Source organism: Artemia sp. Qi Xiang Cuo, chromosome 15, assembly GCF_049724085.1.
Source record: "Artemia sp. Qi Xiang Cuo chromosome 15, ASM4972408v1, whole genome shotgun sequence".
Taxonomy (NCBI): domain Eukaryota; kingdom Metazoa; phylum Arthropoda; class Branchiopoda; order Anostraca; family Artemiidae; genus Artemia; species Artemia sp. Qi Xiang Cuo.
The window spans coordinates 28,427,186-28,447,135 of record NC_142808.1 but is presented as its reverse complement, the minus strand read 5'-3'; the positions used below and the strand labels follow the sequence as shown (position 1 = coordinate 28,447,135).

Here is a 19,950-nt window from a genome sequence, read left to right as displayed (position 1 = left end):
TACCTCATCTTCTTAGCATTAATTTTCGGACATATTCTAGTACATACACTTTTAAAACCTCCAAAAATTCATTCATTTCGATAAGATTTTTCGGTCACTTAAAATATCTGTTTAGTCTAAGCCTAGCAGTTTCACCTTGTTTGATTCCGTGATCTACCAGAGACAATTCATCGCCGGTGAGATTTTATATACAAAATGCCAACATTGTATTTCTGTCAATCAACAGTCAATGCCAAATATCAATAGTAATACATAGCACAGTTCACTCAAACCGAAAAGACTTGTTTTGATTTGAATGGCTTTGTAGCTACGTGAAGAAAATAAAAACAGTTAATTTTATTTACATTTATTTAATACTTGACCTAACTGACACTTTAGCGGCTAAATACAGTTTATTTATGTACATTACGAATGTTCACTACGTTACAAAATTTTAGCACTATAAATTGAAATATCACTCTCCACGTTTTGCCATTTCTTTGACATGATATGAAGGTTCTCGGGAAATATTTACGTTTGACTTATCTGTAGGATCGAACTCGGTTAAGTGAGATTGAAACTTGTCTGTTTTTAACACGGATTGAATTGGTGCATCAACCAGTGGTTCATGAGGCATGCGCTCATATATTACAACTTTATCCTCGGGGTTATCGGGATTAAACATTAAAGTTCCACCATCAGACAGCAATACCATGCTACATTTCCCTTCCTCAATGGCTTTTGATCTTTTTCGTGCTGCAGAAAGTGAGGCCCAGCATTCTACATTTTCTAAGGCTAGATTTTTTAATGAATCCTGAAAGAAAGAAAATAAGTTTTTTCTGAGGAATTGTAACAGCTAGAAAAGGTGTTTAGTCAAAGATATGTGAAATTCTTAAAGTCTTAAATTATCAATCAAGAGCTATTACATTAAGAAACAAACTTAATTTTGCAAGAAAGGAGGGGGGCAGAACAAACAAAAAGCCCAAAAAGGGGAAATCTTGTTGAAAATGATAATCAAATTTAGAATGTCTAAGAGCCCTATACTGGAAGTTTCAGGATCCTATATACAAAAACATGAGATTTAATATATTTCTAGAAGTTTAGTCAGAATTTGCGCTGCAAAACAAGGTTTTGACCCGACTATGGCCAAAATATTGAAGTAAGCAAGCAAGAATATTTTTAAGTTTGAAATAAAAGATCGAATCTTTTGCTTAACAGCACAAAGACGGATAAGATGGAAGGCATCGCCCGAGTGCAGTATGTTTTCAAAGCTCACCCCCCCCCCCTAATTGATTAATAGACATAAGAACCCAAAAAACACTTTTGGGTTACCCTGAATATAGCATGGAAAATCACAGAAATTCCATTTTTTGTTTCAACTAGTTCTTTTTTATGAAACTTAAGAGCAATGTTAAAACTTAAATCGGACAGAAATTACTCGCTGTATGAGGGGTTCTCAGTTCAGGTGGTTGGACAAAAACTTTTTCTTCCAAGGATTTATCTAGTCCAGGGTTTTGATTTTCAGAAGTATGGTAGGCATTGATGACTATCTTTGATTCTTTTAATTGTTTAGGTGGTGGGGCAAAACCTTCTTTTGCCACGGTTTGTCTTTTGTCATTATGAAAGGTATCGCCGAACCTTTGTTTCTTTTAATTGTTCAGGTACTGGGACATAAACATCTTTCTCTTCCAGCGATTTATCTAGTCCAGGTTTTTTATTTTCAAAAGTATGGTAGGCATTGATGCCCTTATGCATGTCAAAATCTTAAACTCAATCATCATCGCATGTTCTCAATTTTGACACATTTTGATTCTTGCTGTCCAGGTTGATTTTCATTGACTCGCTCACATGCTCGGTGTGGCATGTTTTCTAACCTCCTGTGTCTTTGCTCTTTATTTTCATTTTGAATTCCGCACAAGCTCGGTGTCACATGTGTTCTAAAAGCCTGTGTCTTTGCTCTCATCATTTGAGAGCAAAGACACATAAGATATGCGTTTTGGCATATATTCTAGCCGCCCGTGCCTGCTCATCATTTTCATTTTGTTACACGTTTATGGATTTTGATTACTTCAAACAATTTAGCAATGGCCTTTGCTATAGCTATCCGTAAAGGTGTTGTCGAAATTCATGGTGCAAATTTTCGTCTTTTATGCTTTCCAACAGACATGATATTACATAAATAATAAATACGTTGGAAACTCAAATTTTTGGATTGCCAATTTTATGCTTATTTTCATAGCTTGGTTTGCATTTTAGATGATTCATTCCCAGCCCCCTCTCATGCTTATATAGCCTTAGGGTGTGTAGAAAAAAGTAACATAATAATTTCCGAAAACTGATTCAAAAACAGATTAAAATGGGGAAAATATTAAAAAAAAACATAAAAAATGGGGAAACATTATTCATTCATACTTGCTGCATATTATAAAGCAAGAATTTTATTGTTTTTTTTGGTTAGTTCTCTTACTATGAAATAATCACAAAATTAGCAATCTAAATATGTGTCTCTTTGTTCTAGAATTTCTCCTTCTTAAGAGGTCCAATACTAGACCCTTACCAACAAAAATTTCAAAAAACCAGTATCAATAAAATGTCCCTAAGTTTCCAAGCAAGCAATAGCAAATAAAACACTTGACAAATAACCAATTTGAATTCACAAGTGTTTTCTTTCACTTTTGACATCTTGTTAATGATTCGATTTCCGTGCTAAACCTTATCAAAAAGGGGACAAGTAATTTACCATAAAAAATACTATCCAAATTCAAGACTAGCACATCGCTATAGACGAAAAGCCGAACTATGCATCCAAATTCAAAAGCTGTCACTCAACACTGGCTGGACTTCTTTATATCAAAATTTTGCCCCAGATTAATAAATACTTTTAAGTAGAACCCGAAGCCGCGCCGAAAAGTCGGCGGCGTGCCGCCGAAAAAAAACGGTGGCGCGCTTACGCCGCCGTTTTTTTTTTTTTTTTTTCTCTCTCTTTTTGGTTATCGAAATCGACCTCCGGGCTTCAACCGTCATCCCGGCTAATCTGTTTCTTAAAGATAAATACTGTCATCTTGGGCTCGCCATGAATATCGGTTTGTAGGAAGGAGAAGAAGAAATTTTTCTTGAAACAAAAATTCTACCTTCACTTTAAAATTCTGTTCATTTTTCTTTTTGATTTTTCGGATGAAAAGAGGTAGGTAAAAGAGCATTAGGCAATTCAGGATGTTATCATAGGCAGCGCAATCGAGCTGCCTAAGTAAAGAACAATGTTGGCACAATGTATTATTTATTTTATTTTATTTTTCCGTACCAGGGCAATTCGACTCGAAGGAGTTGTCGTAGAAACTTCGGAAAGGGCTCATTCGATTGGAAATTGGAATAGCTAGTGCCATTTTTAATAGTCGAAAGTGATTGGAAGGCAGCTAACATCCCTTCCACGCCCACCATTTCCCCAAACACATCCAATCAAAATTTTAAGATAGCCATTTTGTTCAGAGTAACTGATTTCCAGAGAGAAAATATGTTTTTCGAGGAGGTTACTCCCCCACAACCCTTAGGGCAAGGGTTTTGTAGTTATGCCCTGGGGGTATGTAAGAACGATGTTGGCACAATGTATTATTTATTATTTTTTCCTTTAGACCAGGGCACTTCATATCGAAGAAGTTGTCGTAGAAATTTCGAAAATGGATCATTGAATTAGAGATTTGAGTGGCTTGTGCCTTTTTTAATAGTCAAAAATGATTGGAAGGCAACTAACACCCCTTCCACTTCCACCATTTCCCGAAACACGTCCAATCAAAATTTTGAGATAGCCATTTTGTTTAACGTATTTGAAAGTTCTGGAAATTAGGTCTTAGAGGATGACAACCACCCTCACAGCCCTTAGGGTAAGGGTTGTAATTTATGCCCTGGGGGCATATACGGTGTTTATAGAAAGCGTTGTCGTAGAAACTCAAAAACGGATCATTCGATTGGAAATCGAAAAGCCTAGTGCCCTTTTTTAATAATCGAAAGTGATTGGAAGGCTTGACATTTTTTTTTTTTTTTTTTTTTTTGTTGTTGTTTATACCAGGGAACTTCGTATCGAAGGAGTTGTCGTAGGAACTTCGAAAAGGGCTCATTCGATTGAAAATAAAAAGGGCTGCTGTCATTTTTAATAGTCGAAAGTGACTGGAGGAAAACTAATCCCCCTCCCACGCCCATCCTCCCATTTGCCTTTATGTTTAAAAAGTACATGTTGCCTTAAGATTAAATCAAAATGCACTGTGTTAATGCTAATTCCCAATAAGGCATCTCAGCAGTATCCCAAGAACGACTGAGGCTATTATGTTCAAACTTTCGGGGCTTCTTCTGCATTTAAAATTTGACCAAATCAAAATAGCATAAGTGTATCCAAGCTATCAAAGAAAGTAAACAAATTCTTTTGCGAATGTTATCAAGTTTTCCATTTCAGGTCAACTAGAGGAGGTATGAAACTAAATTAAACACTACTATTTGTGTCCAGATTTTCAAAAGGGTCTATGTTGTTAAATTTTGCTGAAAAAAAATTTAAATGCAGGCCTGCTTTTTTAAATGAAAAAAAGCAGGCCAAAATATAAATTCTTAAAAAAAACGAAAAGATTTAAAGTATTATTTTCTTTTTCCCTGAAAAAACTATGTCAATATAAAGCGAACAGAAATTAATTAAAAAAACTTTTTCCACAAAATAAGTTTTTCAAAGAAAAGTAAATAACTCCATTAAAAAAAAATGAGCAAAAATAAAATAAAATAATTTAACAAGCGTGAAACTACCACAAATCAGCATCGATAAATAAACGAAACCCAAACGACAATAAATTACAATAAATAACCGATTCAAACTCAAAACGAGCAAAAATTAACATGAGTTGGGCTCAAAACACCTATGCCTTCCCAAGGCCAGAACATAATTTGCACTTTACTAAAAAAAATACAAATGAATATGCATTGTCAGTTTAATATACAAAAACTGATATTTAGTAATCAAAATGTTATTATTATTTGATTTATTAAAGTTATAAAAGTAAAAACATTTATATATTTTTTCAGTAAAGTGCAAAAAATCACACGCCGATACTAAATCACACATTCGCCGCCGTCATGTCGGTGTGGCGCGGCTTCGGGGACTACTTTTAAGTGGCTTTTGTCATAAGACCTCTTAAAAGAACTCAATTTAGCCAGAATTTTTTAGAGCAAGGAACTAACGGTAGAAGGATAAATCAAATACTGAGAAATACCATAAGCTAATCGGGTTATCTCTTCTTCGTAAGGCTACTGTAAGGTTTTTTCTTTTTTAGAAAATTCTTTTCAATTGAGCTTTTTATCTTTCAATTAAAAATAATAGAAAATTTCAGAATCTAGGGATAGGGGGAAAATATAGGGGGACCCTTTGATGACTAAACCACAATATAACCAACATAATTCCACGACACTTACTTGGATATCGAGAAATCACCGTCCGTTTTGGCCCACTACCTAGGCATTAATTAATGCATAAATACGACAAATAGCCTGCTACAATACCCCCCCCCCCCAATATTATGGTTCCTATATCACAGAATCATTGCATGGGGGGATGAACTTGTACTAGTCTAAAATTTCACAGGCTTACACTCGCTTTTGAGGATTTTTCTACAGGGAGTTTAGTTTTCTAGGGGAGCGCATCCCACCTTGACTCATCTATAGGGGATATTAGTACAGACCTGGAATTCTACACTGTAACTTATAATAAGGAAAACATGATAATTTTAATTAACGCGATTTATAATAAGATGATGAGTCAACAATCCATTCAGCTTAGTGTTGTGCATTAGTTAATTTTTTTTACCATGAGATAGTACTCATGCTTAGATTTAAGTTACTTTAATACCTAATTGCTAAATTTGGAGAATATTGCTCTAATAATACCTAATAATAATACCTAATAAATAATACCTAATTGCTAAATTTGCTAAATTGGAGAATAGTCATTATCGTTTTATTTGAAAACTATCTGCTCTCTTTTCGTTTTTATTTATTCATTCACAAGATGTGATTGTTTTTAGCAGCATTCGAAGCTAGTAGTTTTAAAGCACTCTGATTTTCCAGTCAATCTACCATTTATTAGAATTCACGATACAAGACAGACAAAAAACAATAATGACAAGTGGAAAACTACTAGCCAGTAATAAATATTCGTTTTTGAAATCAAATCAGTTAAAACTCCTACTGGGCCCTATATAACAATGACCACTTGTTACCGGTGGCCTAGAATAATGGTTTCTAAACTGGGTGTTGCACCAACCCAGAATACCACAAAAGAGATGGCTTTGCCATCTTTGGCCTCTTGTGCTTACTTGTAACAAATTATTTACCTTATATATATATTTTAGGCTATGGACCACTTGACTACTTGGACCGGTGGTCCTATTTGTTGCTAAAGGCTATTGGTGGCACTTTTTTTTTATCACTAGCACGTTGATTGCTATCAAATAAATTTGCTGCCAAAATATTTATTCTAGAAAATTGACCCACCCAACTGCAAGCCAAAAGGTCAAAACCTTTACTGAAAATTCAACAGCAGCATTTACTAAGCATTATTTACAAATTTGTTTACTGTATTTGTAACAATTTTCATAAACAATTTATCATTGGCTTTTCGGTACCAAAAAGAAAGAGGTTTGTTCGACGAAACTGATAACGGCAGTTGTTGGATTGTTAAAACCCGTCTTTAGCTTACCTAGTCCCTTTTAAATTTCAACTCTGGATAGCAGGGATCTGAAAGAACGGTTGTGTACGGTTCATCTGCGCCTTCAACAATTGGTGGTTTTCCACCTAAATGCTTAGACGTTGCGGCATCTGCACTGGCTATCGCACATTCCTAAATATATGTCTTTAATAGACGATATAAATTCAACAACCAATTGAAACATAAACCACAATTTAAATAATAATCCTCCAAGAAGAGCTTGCAAAGAAAGTAAATAACGCACTAAGTATTATTAACCTAGAACTATTTAATGTATCGTAGATTAGCCCAAAGGATTAAACTATTCTTCCAGCATTTTTATTTGCGAATAATAGGCCAGTAGGTTCAGATTTTTGATCAGTTCAGTTTTAATCAACTCCTAAACTACCAATAATATTCAAAACAATTCATTTCACTATTAATACGACGAATAAGCTTATAAAGTTAAAATGGTGGTCGGCTTTTACCCCCCCCCCTCGCCCCGGCAATTACCCCACGGAAAATACCCCCCCCCCAGGAAAATGCCCCCGCGGAAAATACCCCAGCGGAAAATACCTCCCGGAAAATATCCCCCCGGTAAATACCCCCCCCCCGGGAAATACCTCCGTGGAAAATAAGGCTTTCCAAATTTAAGAATTTTATTTTAGTTTTTTAATTTCCATAAGGGGAAGGAATTTTCCGCAGGGGGGGGGGGGGTTCCGGGAGGGTTATTTTCCACGCGCGGGGGGGGATTTTCCAGGGGGTATTGACCGGGTTGGTATATTCCGCGGGGTGGGGGGGGGTATTTTTCGGAGGGTGTTTTCCGGGGTGTTATTTTCCGCGGGGGGTATTTTATGGGGGGTGGGGGGGGTAATCGGGGGGGGGGGCTAACGCCTACAGCCAGTTAAAATAAACCATCATAATACTTTTCCCTTTGGGGTTTATCATTGCTAAGGTTAAAATGATTTAGCTGAAGTATTGTTAAAGTGAAGGACAGTTTGATACTTTGGCGTGTCTATATGTAATTAAATGAAAAAAAAGTTTTTTCAACTGACAGTAAGGAGAAACATTAAAACCTAAGAAGAAAAGAAATTATTACGTATATGACGGGGATTGATCCTGCTCAACACCTCGCTTTTTACGCTAAGGTTTTTAGCACTTTTAAAAAATCTTCTTATTGTTCTAATTAAAATAGTATTTCAGGAGTCAGTCTGAAACAATTGTGACAGAATTCAGACATTAGCGTAAATAGCGAGGTGTTGAGGAGGAGCAACCCCTCATATACGTAATAATTTCTGTTCGTCTTTGTCTTTAAGTTGTAATGTTGCTCCTTACTTTCAGTTGAAAAAACTTGCTTTTTTTATTTAGGTTCTGATCGTTTTGTGAATAATGCCAAGAAATCTGGCTACACATCCACGGAAAAATCCCTCCTCCTGACCGATTTATTTTCTAGACCAGTGGTTCTCAGTCCTTTAACTCTAGGACTGGTAATTTATTTATATTTTGACTCTAGTTTACTTAGTATGCCTATCGGCAAATGAGAAGGGGTACCTAAAATGTTTTATGGGTAAAAAGGGGTACAGTGCCTAAATAAGTTTGTGAACCACTGCTCTAGACAATTTAATCCTGGTGAAAATTTACCCCGGACACTTACCATTAACATCTCCACGGGTAAAATTGAATCGACCAAGAAAGGCAAGACGAGAAGAATCTCGTATAGGAATTCTGGCAAATTTCACCAGTGTAAAATTTCCCCTGAAAAATTCACTCCCTGAAAAATTCAACCCCTGAAAAATTCAACCCCTGAAAACTTCTCTCCCCACGACAAATTGTCCTCGTGGGAAATCGCCCCTGTACAAAATTCACCCCCCCTCCCGCACAAGAAAGATGTATGCATACTTCCTAATAGCAAATACTACACGTAAACAATGGGCAAATTATGTAACTTAAAGACCTGTCCCCGGGGCTGTGGGGGTTATAAAATCTCCAAAGGTATATTTATTCGGCCTTTCAACTATGCTGAACAAAATGGCTATCTCAAAATTTTGATCAGACTATTTTAAGATAAAAAGGGCCGTGGGAGGGGGCCTAGTTGCCCTCCAGTTTTTTTTGTCACTTAAAAAGGGCACTAGAACTTTTAATTTTCGTTTGACTGAGCCCTCTCGCAATATTCTAGGACCACTGGGTCGATGCGATCCCCCATGGGAAAAGCAAAAACAAAAAAAAAACAAATAAACACGCATCCGTGATCTTTATAATGGCAAAAAATACAAAATTCCGCATTTTTGCAGATAGGAACTTGAAACCTATACAGTGGAGTTCTGACATGTTGAATTTAATTGTGTAATTTTCATTAGGATTCTATGACTATTAGGGGGTGTTTCCCCTTTTTTCGAAAATCAGGCAAATTTTCTTGCGTTCGTAACCTTTGATGGATAAGACTAAACTTAATGAAAGTTATATACGTATTTGAAATCAACATAAATATCCAACTCTTTTGATGTATCTATTGGTATCAAAATTCCAGTTTTTTAAAGTTTCGGTTACTATTGAGCCGGGTCGCTCCTTACTTACAGTTCCTTACCACAAATTGTTTGATTGTAACTGTGGCAATTACAATTAACTTATCTTGTACACAGGCGAGTAATATTTTAAATATATAAAATTGACAAGTAGATTTTAGATACTATGATATGATTCAGAGACCAAATGTAGACTAAAATACTGACAAAAATATGTGTTGTGTCGGTACTATTGGCAATTTCAATATGCTTTTAATATTAGCCTTATTTGTCTATTGCAGATGTGGCTTTGCCAGGTTTCAAACAGTGGCGGATCCAGGGGAGGGGCGAGGGACGCACGTGCCCCCTAGAATTGCGTCAATTAAACTTGCTCCTAACGCAAGTTTGTCGGATCAACCTATTTTGCCCCCTCCCCCCTAAAAAAAAACCTAGATCCGCCACTGTTTTAAATAGCACAAGAACCCTGAATATAAACAAGAAGAATCATGTCTTATATTGGAATCAGTTATTTTAGTACGTTAATCATTATTAAATGTATAGCTCAGTTTACCATTGGCATTAAAATGAGTGATTCAGATTGCCACACGACATGCCAAAAGATGTTGTCAGCAAAAACATCGGAAGTTATTCTGAGAAAAATATGTACAATTCAGGAGTTAAAACTTCTTTTCTTCTAAAGCAGTAAAATCCTGATTTAATACCACCATTTTGAAATAAGTGAATCTTAGCAAAAAAAAGAATATATAATTCAAAAGTTAAAACTAGAAGGCCATGTCTAAAAAAGAATTCATAGGATCTAGAACAATGGTTTCTAAACTGGGCGTTGCACCATCCCAGAATGCCGTAAAAGATGGCTTTACCATCTTTGGCCTCTTGTGCTTAAGATATTACTTGTAACAAATTATTTACCCTATATATGTATTTTAGGCTATTTTAATTTTTGTAGCTGTGTATAGCGAATGGGTGCTGTGCAAATTCAGGGTTATAGTTATCAGAAGTTGGAAAGTACGTGCGTGGTGGTCCAAAGGTGAAATTTAATTTTGATGGTGAAACCATAGATTTTTGTGCCCAAGAAAAGTTGCAAGAGAAGTATTTGTGGCTGGGCAAAAGCTTACTGAGGCTTGTATTCTGTTTTTGGAATTTATGAGCACGTGCTGGCGGTGACTTCTAATCGGAACTAAATCTACATCGGATGGTGGCTTTACTTAGGAGATTTTTAGTCAGACTGTACACAGTTATTATGGAAATGTAGTTTTGTCAACAATTTATGCTTCCCGCTCTTGGAGAGTGTGTTTGAAAATAATACCCTATTTGGACAGCGAGGTTCATAGATACATTTGAAAGGAAGGCGGGCATAAAAATGGGAAGTTTCAAACAGTTCGTGGTAATGAACTGTAAGTAAGGAGCGACCGGCTCAATAGTAACCGAAATTCTAAAAAACGGAATTTTGGTACCAATAGTTACATCAAAAGAATCAGATTCTTATGCTGATTTCAAATATATAAGTTTCATCAAGGTTGGTTCCACCCATCAAAAGTTACGCTAGAAAATTTGCCTGATTTTTTGAAAACAGGGAAAACACCCCCTAAAAATTATATAACCTTATTGAAAATCACACCATCAGATTCAGCGTATCACAGAACTCTATTATAGAGGTTTCGAGCTCCTATCTGCAAAAATATAGATTTTTTTTGATTTTTTTTTGCCAGAAGTAAAATCAAATAGAGGGCAACTCGCCCCCTCCCACGCTCATTCTTTTTCCAAAGTCACCCGATCAAACTTTTGACTTAGCCATTTTGTTCAGCATGGTCTAAAATATAGTAAGTATGTCTTTGAAGATGACTTAATCCCCCAGTCCCCGGGGAAAGGGCTGCAAGTTTTGAACTTTACCCAATGTTTACATATAGTATTGGTTATTGGGAAGTATACAGACGTTTTCAGGGGGGATTTTTTCTGGTAGTAGGGAGGGGGGTCAGAGATTACGTGGGAGAATCTTTCCATGGAGAAAATTTTCATGGAGGAAGGGATATTGCTATGAAGGGGACGCCGGATTCCCCAGCATTATTTTAAAAAACGATCAAAAATTAAATAAAAAAAAACAAGTATTTTTAACTGAAAGTAAGGAGCAACATCAAAACTTAAAACGAACAAATTATTACCAATATGATTGGGTTCGCCCCCTGCTCAATACCTCGCTCTTTGCGCTAAAGATTTTTATTATTGTCATATGAGCAACAAAATTCGAACTTTAGCGTAAAAAGTGTGGTATTGACTAGGGGGCGAACCCTCTGATATACGTATTAAAAATATATGAATATAGAAGTTCGTTACGTAAGTTAATTAGTAATTTACGTATATTTATTACTAATAAAAACGCTCATAATTAAAATTAAACATCTTTTGCGAAAGCCATTCAAACAAAAAAAAAGTAAAATTAATATACACATTTCATTTTAATTATTCTTTTACAGTGATCCAAAATCAAAACCCTCATTAATTCAAAAAAATTCAGAAATTAAATAAAAAGAAGTTTTCTTAACTGAAAGTAAGGAGTGACATTAAAACTTAAAACAAACAGAAAGTATTCCGTATATAAAAGGGGATGTATCCTCCTGAACGCCTCACTCTTTACGCTAAAGTAAGACACTTTCTCACAACTCTATTTTTTAAAACAATGAAAAACTCTAGCGTAAAGATCAAGGCGTTGAGGAGACAGTCCCTTTCATGTACGGAATAATTTCTGTTCATTTTAAGTTTTAATGTCACTCCTTACTTTCAGATAAAAAAAGCTTTTTTTTTTATTTAATAAATACTAAGGCATACGTTCGGTCGATATAATTAGGTCAAACTATTATCTGCAGTTTTAAAAATGTTTTAATTGTGTACCTATTCAGGGTTTTCTTTTGGAAACCGTTCTCGATGAAGTATTATTCTATCTTCTGGAGTCCAAGCAGTTTTAGCGCGACCTGGCACGTTCCCAGCAACTTGAGACTGTGAACTCTTGTGGATTAACCTTTCATGGTCCATTTCTTCAGGAGTCTGAACAGCGTTAATCTGAAATCATTTTAACTTTTTAACAGCTTATCCTGTTCAGTTGCTCGTTTAAACGAAATTCCACTTTCGAGAAACTGTTACAACTATTTTCCGATATTCAAGTACTATAGGAAGAGATGATTGGCTGTGGAATACAACTTTGTGAAGTATAATAAGTTAACCTTATTTCAGACTAAAATCTTGATTTTGGCAGTTTTAGCCCTGCGTAGTACGAATATTTCTAGTATTTGCATAATTCCATGCAAATCATGAAATTCAGGTTTTAGACTGTTTAAGCATTTTGCAAAAAATTCACGCCGTAGCTATTGGTGGTAAATTGTTCCATCCCATTGGACGGCGATGAAAGGGCTCTCCGTTCTTATTATTCTGAGTAATCTAAGTACCTTCTTAATGCACCACCCTGGGCCAGAAATTCTAGAGTAGCAGCAAAAAAACTGATCCTCGTACCACCGTCATTGAAAGGCAAGATAAATATTAAAGTTCACTTGATCCTAACCATGACTTTTTCGTGTCATTTTCCTTAAATGTAGTCTGCTTGCTTAGACCTTTTTGCTTTAGAAGTATTGATGTATATTTCCTTTTTTCTTGTTGTTTATGTATTATTTTGCGTTTCATTATATTTTCTTTTTTCCTTTTTTGTCTTCATTTATTATTACTCCCGTGTGTTCAAAAACGAGATATAAATCTTATTTATCCATTGATAGTTATGAGAAATTTTGTTGCTATTAAATAAAAAAACAAGTTTTTTCAACTGAAAATAAGGAGCAACAATAAAACTTGAAATGAACAGAAATTATTACTTATATAGAGATGGTTGCACCCTCAACACCTCGTTCTTTACGCAAAAGTTTTTCCGTACTTAAAGAAAACGTCTTATTGTTCTAATTAAACGACCCTTGTGTTTCAGGAGTCATTATTAGAGAATTGGGATAAAATTCAAACTTTAGTGTAAAGATCGAGGGGTGAGGAGGGAGCAATCCCCTTTATATACGTAATAATTTCTTTTCGTTTTAAGTTTTAATCTTGCTTCTTACTTTCAGTTGAAAAATCTAGTTTTTATTAAATTTCTCATCGATTTGTAAAAAAATGCCTCAAAATCTGGCCCCACCTCCACGGAGAAACCCCCTCCCCACTGAAATATCCTCTAGAGAATTCAATCCCGGTGAAAATTTACCCCGAACAATTTACTCTTAACCCCTCCGTGCGTAAAATTGAGACGGAAAAGAGAAAGCAAGACAAAGATTTTTTCAAAAAGTGAACTAGAACTTTCAATTCCCGTTAGAATGAGCTCTCGATATTCTAGGACCACTGGGTCGATACGATCACCCCTGAGAAAAAAAAATACAAAAAAAAAAAAAAAAAAATAAACACGCATACGTGATCTTTCTTCTGGTAAAAAATAAAAAATTCCACACTTTTGCAGATAGGAGCTTCAAACCTATACAGTAGGGTTCCTTATACGCTGAATCTGATGATGTGATTTTCATTTAGATCACTTGTCTCTTAGAGGGTATTTTCTCCTTTTCTTGAAAATTAGGAACATTTTCCCAGGTTCATAACCTTTGGTGCGTAACATTTAACTTAATAAAATTTATATATTTTCAATCAGCATATAAAGCCAATTCTTTTGATGTTTATTAGCTTTAAAATTCCATTTTTAGAGTTTCGGTTACTATTGAACCGGGTCGCTCGTTACAGTTTGTTACAACGAACTGTTTGACTAAATTGATAAAATGGGTGCAAATCTTTATCCTGCATGAAATATTAATCATATTAAGGTGCACCGAATACCCAATTTGGTCACATGAAGTTGACTCTCGAATGACCAAAAAGCAAAAATAATTGCGTGAAAAACACAGAAGAAAAAACAAAAAACTTGCAAAATATCAATTTAAAAATTTTTCGTAATATATACTCTTCTTTTAAAAGCACTACACTTGAAAAAAAAGTTGTTCTCGTGAGTATTGTGATCTAAGACTTATGGTAAGAATTTCATAGACAAACTCCATTACTAGATTCTTTCAATTTTTTTCCTTTGTTTAGTACAATTAGCTGTGTCTTAGCTTCAAGGCTTCGACTAGCAGAAGGAGATAAGAGGGAGTATAGGAATCAGGAACCAGACAAGGAGGACATGAGTGTATATTTATTTTACATATCTATAGTACATAAAAAAAACAGGTCTTAAGAGCAAGCAAGAGGATTTTTTAACTAGAACTAAATACCATGGATTAACAATCAAACTTAAACTACCCAATTTTTAACCTCTACCCGGTCAAGAGTACCAAAAGACACGGGGGAGCCTACGCAAAAACTAGAACTAGCTTAAAAGATTTTTTTGTATTATCACAATTTGGCACAGTAACTTATAAAATGGATATTAAAAAAGTATCACTTTTATCAGTTATATTTCAGTTATGACATTTCAGTTATATAATGGAAACACATGTGGGGTATATTAGAGCCTAAATTGTAGGCTAATTTTGAAGACGACACTTAAAAGCTATTAAACTTAATTAAGGAAGCAAAAAATTGTATCCCTCCGAACGCCTCTCCAAAAATATTTTTTGTGTGCAATTATTTTGAAAGGCATTCAGAAACTTATGTTCTAATCGCCTGTGTGACAGCCCTGGATGATTACCTCTGGTTATGGGCCCCCTATCATATGATTGGCTTACAAATTTAAAATACTTTAACAGAGTTACAGTTCAAAATACAAAAGCTCATATGGCAATTGTGTCTAGAAGCAAATTCTCTTAAGTTTTCAAATCAGAATCGAGCCCCTCAGGAGATAAGATAGAATCTTTGCTGCTATGTGCCGGAACACTTAAATACCATATCTATAAGCCCTTCAAATAGACATGAGTGAAGTCTTTCCCTCACAGAGGGTCACATTAAGCGCTAAAATTCATAACACCATTATATAGTCTTTTGTCTAACTGTAGTCCTTTTATTCACCATCCCGCTTTATAGTTAGTCTGAATGCAAGAAATTCTGACCCCCCCCACCCATATAAGTGGGACCAGGTGCAGACTCTAGACAATCATGACTATGAATGTAGTTTCTACATCTCACACAGTGTGGTTAGGATTCCATGGACCCTTCCAGTATATATACTGATGATGGAAGCCACCTTACTCTCACTTAGGTTGGGAGACATTATGGTCTTGTAGATATTTTTATGACAAAAATTTATGGGCCGCTCTGCCAACAGAAGTTGACCGTCAGTAGTCACCCAAAAACGTACATATGCAGGTAATTATTCTTCTTCAAACCAGGTCTTGTCAAGATCCGACAACCGCTTTTGGTATATCGGCTGTGTTAAATCATAAAATACTGTTTGAAATTTTATGTAAGATTTGAGTAGTTGTATAGAAGATTTACAGTCCACTTCATCAAACTAAGCAACTTTTATCGTTGACCTTAATCCGTTTTCCCCTAGTTTATTTGGTTCTGAAGATATCATAAAGTTTGTGTTGGCGTATCTTATTTATCTTTTATTCGTCATAAAAATAGATGGGAAACGTAGTTTTTTATATTAAAATCATTTAGCCGAGATTTTGAATGCCTACAAACCCACTTAAGGCATACGATGCTTAACAGCTAGCGGTTGATACTCAGAAGCAAATTAATTAGCATTTCCATTTTCCTAGAAAATTCAGGTTTTACAACAATAATGATCTTTCAACTCCAAAGCCAAAATTTTCTGATGAAAAAAAAAATCAAGGGCTGCCTTCCTCTAAGTTTTGAATTAATGCGGTAGATATATCCAGATAGAGTGCTAATTCCTCCCTCAGATAGGTAGTACCAGGCCTTGACCTCCCAAAGGGTATAACTAAGACACAAGCTCTTACTTTCCTACAAATAATGGATATGATGGGATGAATTTAAGGATCCCTTCCCTCCAAATTAGTAAGTCTTTCATAGACGCTAAAAAAGCACAATTAGGATATTGGCTCTCACTTGCTTTCCAGGTTGATTTAGAAACACAACGCCTCCTGGCAGATGTTCTGATGGCAATTTTAAACCCTCTCTTCCAGTGGCGGTTCCAGGAGGGGGGCGAGAGGGGCGTGCGCCGCCTAAAGTAGTCTAAAGTAGTGTAATTTACTTAATTAACGCAAGATTGCGTAGATTGAACTTGCTCCTTACGCAAGTTTATCGGATCACCCTATTCCCCCCCCCCCTAAAAAAATTCTGGATCCTCCTCCCCTGCTCCCTCCCCCAACTATAATACAAATCACAATAAAACTTGCTTAGTTAAGTTCTTGGCCCAAAACTTGCTTTTAATATTAGCATTATTTGTCTAGTGCAGCTGCGGCTTTGTCGATTTTGAAACAGTGGCGAATCCAGGAAGGGGCGAGGGGGGCACGTGCACCCCTAGCATAGTCTAAAGTAGTGTAATTTACTTAATTAACGCAAGACTTAATTTATTAAACTTGCTCCTAACGCAATTTTATCGGATCACCCTATTTTGCGCCCCCTCCCCCCGAAAAAAATCCTGGATCCTCCCCTACTCCCTCCCCCAACTATAAGACAAATCACAATAAAACTTGCTTAGTCAAGTGCTTGGCCCAAGGTTTATGTGCATGCAAAGTTTCAGATATCAAAGTAGAAATTTGACAAAAATCAGGAGAAAAGAAATTGGGTTTTGGGATTTCAAAATAATTTTTTCAAGAATCATTTCCAGGATATATAATGGGTACATAATTTAAATCCCATGAAGATGAAGTGATTATTTCGTATTCTTCACTATTAAGCCAGTGCATGATTCCTAAGCAGTTTACTTTTGGAGTTGGGAGCTTTTATTTTGCTTTTTTTTTCATGATTGTTTAGCATGCTAGAAAAAATTGATTTCGTATTCTTGAAAATTATTAGATTACTGTTTTTTTTTCTTTTTAACGATCTCAGTAATAAGAAATAAGTTCAATCTTTATCTCTTAATATTTGCAAACAGAACTAAACGAAACAAGACTAAGAAAGTAAGATGCCACTCCACAACACAATAACGCTTTACAAACTTTCCCTTAGCTCATGCGAACTTGATCTTCAACCAAGTTCAGCTGAGAGTCAATTAATAAGATAGCTAGAGACTAATTTCCAACCCTTCTTCTTTAGGCTTACGGGTCTTCAGTAATGACAGAAAATACAAAACAAAAATAGTTCGCTCACCTTTCCTCCTCCAAGCATATCCCCGATTTTTCCTGCTAGATCACCGAAAAATCCACTTTCCTCTCTATCTACAGGGGATGACCAGACACCCTCTGTATCTGCAACTTTTCTCTGAGAAGGAGATTCTGATGCTAAATCTACTGTACTGACACCCCCTTTGGCGTCTGGCTCGTGCGCTTTCTTTACACTTCGGAATCCTGGCTGGAAATCCAAAATATAAAAAGAATTATAATCTCAAATTTAAGCTGAAATAAGTCTAAATATTCGGAAAACAAAAATATAAAGGTCAAACTAAGGGCAGTCCTCAGATTAGAAGGTCACAGTGATATCTTGGGTACACACAACGATTAATTTGTCCTATTTTTGCCCTTTGCCCTAATGGTAGGCTCTGGAGTTGTTTCTTACTTATTTTTGTCTGGTCTTACGAAGGGAATCACCAATGAGAGGTTAAACAGAACTTGGTAAGTAAACAAAAGTGACCCTTTTCAAAAGAGACATTGAAGAGACATATAAAAGAGATTTTGAAATTCGGAATTTAAGAATTTTACAATTAAATATTCTACAAAAGAATCTATTTACCATAGCGATTTCAAATATATAAAACTCGGAAAGTTTAAAGTCACCCATGAAAAGACAGAACAGGGAAGCTAGCATCAGCAATAGGGGGAAAACACCTTCAAAGCGAGAAGCAATTTTGATGAAAATTGGTACAGCAAATTTGCCATGACTAAGAATATACCAGATATTTCAAATTCCTTTATGCAAAAACAATATTTTGCATATTATTAATTATTCGTTTGTTTTTGAATTTTTTCATAAAACTATTTGAACACATAAATAAAGGCCTAGTGTCTTTTTAAGTAGAGCCAGAGAATGTCAATTTCTGCAATTTCGTCCCACGAAATTGTAGAAATTGAAAAGAGCTAAGATACTCTGAGATTGCCAATCAGGTTTGAACTTTCAAGGAGACGTTGCTAGAGGAATTATCTATTTTTGTTATTGTGTGCTAAGAAACAAAACTTTAGCCCGGTTATAACCCAGATGCTATCCAGCCAAAATTCCGAGACAACCAATCGGTTTGGAACCATCGAAAGCTAAATACGTAGCCTTGCAAAATACATAATCACTAACATTTATAAGGTACTATACACTTTCACACCTATTTTTGAGGAGGGTCCGTAGAAATGGACGGAAATTAAATTAAAAACAAAACATTTTTTGTTCGAATGGAGGTAATGGAAGCAAATGCTACCACCCTTCTGCTTAATTGAATTTTAATTAAATCAAAATTCAAACAACTATAAACAAAACCCAACCCATATATTTTCAACAAAAGAAAAATTCCGACAACAAACGAAAAAACATAACCATACAGGAAATCCAACTTTGCTGTTTAACTTGAAGGTATTGGAAAACAAATGATTTTGGTAAGAGTAGTTGAAACTACAATTATTCATATTGATAAAACTTACCATCCCTGTCTATTCTTTTTCGTTTTCGTTACAAAACGGAGAATCGCAGCGAAGGAAACAAAACCCAACCCATATATTTTCAACAAAAGAAAAATGCCAACAACAAAAGAAAAAACATAACCATACAGGAAATCCAACTTTGCTGTTTAACTTGAAGTTATTGGAAAACAAATGATTTTGGTAAGAGTAGCTGAAACTACAATTATTCATATTGATAAAAATTACCACCCCCTGTCTATTCTTTTTTTGTTTTCGTTACAAAACGGAGAATCGCAGCGAAGGAAACAAAACTCAGCCCATATATTTTCAACAAAAGAAATATTCCAGCAACAAAAGAAAAAACATAACCATACAGGAAATCCAACTTTGCTGTTTAACTTGAAGGTATTGGAAAACAAATGATTTTGGTAAGAGTAGTTGAAACTACAATTATTCATATTGATAAAACTTACCATCCCTGTCTATTCTTTTTCGTTTTCGTTACAAAACGGAGAATCGCAGCGAAGAAAAAACGAGAATAATGAAAGCCAGTATTAAAAAAAAGAAGAATAAAATGCAAATATTTTGTTCGATATCTTCACTCAACCGTCCTTTGTGCAGTATTAAGAATAATAATAATAAAATCACGGAGGTAAAGGCAAAAATAAAACCAGCTCCATTCTGGGTAGTCGTTTCGTTAAATAGCTACCGTAGCACAAAAATGAACAACACTACAAAAATGTTCTTAGTGGCACTACAAAAAATAAACACTTAATTTTGATACTTTCCCAATCACATGGAAAACAGAAAAACAGGCACTGGTTGAACACAGTAACAAAATTTGGCATGAAGAAGGCATGTAGGGCTAAAAGAATTTCATTTTCTTGAGGTTGCTACTACACTCAAAGGACCCACTAACCATTAGGAGAGAGGTTATTGTAACACAAATCTTCAACCTACAAAGTCACGAATTTTTGTTAAAGGGCAAATAATTTTGATTATGCGTTGGCTCAGCACGTCTATAATTAACAATACCAGTTTATCGTTGGTAATACTCCACTGT

The 19,950-nt window shown here is 35.3% G+C and overlaps 1 protein-coding gene across 3 annotated transcripts in view; it reads right to left on the bottom strand.

Annotated features, from left to right (window-relative positions):
* Nucleotides 1–373: 373 nt before the first annotated feature.
* Nucleotides 374–19,950, bottom strand: part of LOC148943517 (uncharacterized) — a 41,144-nt gene continuing 21,567 nt past the window's right edge. Inside the window, exons 6-8 of one of the 3 annotated variants that reach the window (XM_089101497.1) lie at nt 17,437–17,637; nt 12,103–12,270; nt 656–793 (exon numbers count right to left, since the gene is read on the bottom strand). In XM_089101497.1, coding sequence (XP_088957623.1) covers nt 12,103–12,270; nt 17,437–17,637 — 369 coding nt within the window. In that variant the 3' untranslated portion in view covers nt 656–793. Of the gene's footprint in view, nt 794–6,706; nt 6,848–12,102; nt 12,271–17,436; nt 17,638–19,950 lie in introns of all 3 variants that reach the window. The other 2 variants (XM_089101498.1, XM_089101496.1) reach the window with 2 other exon arrangements.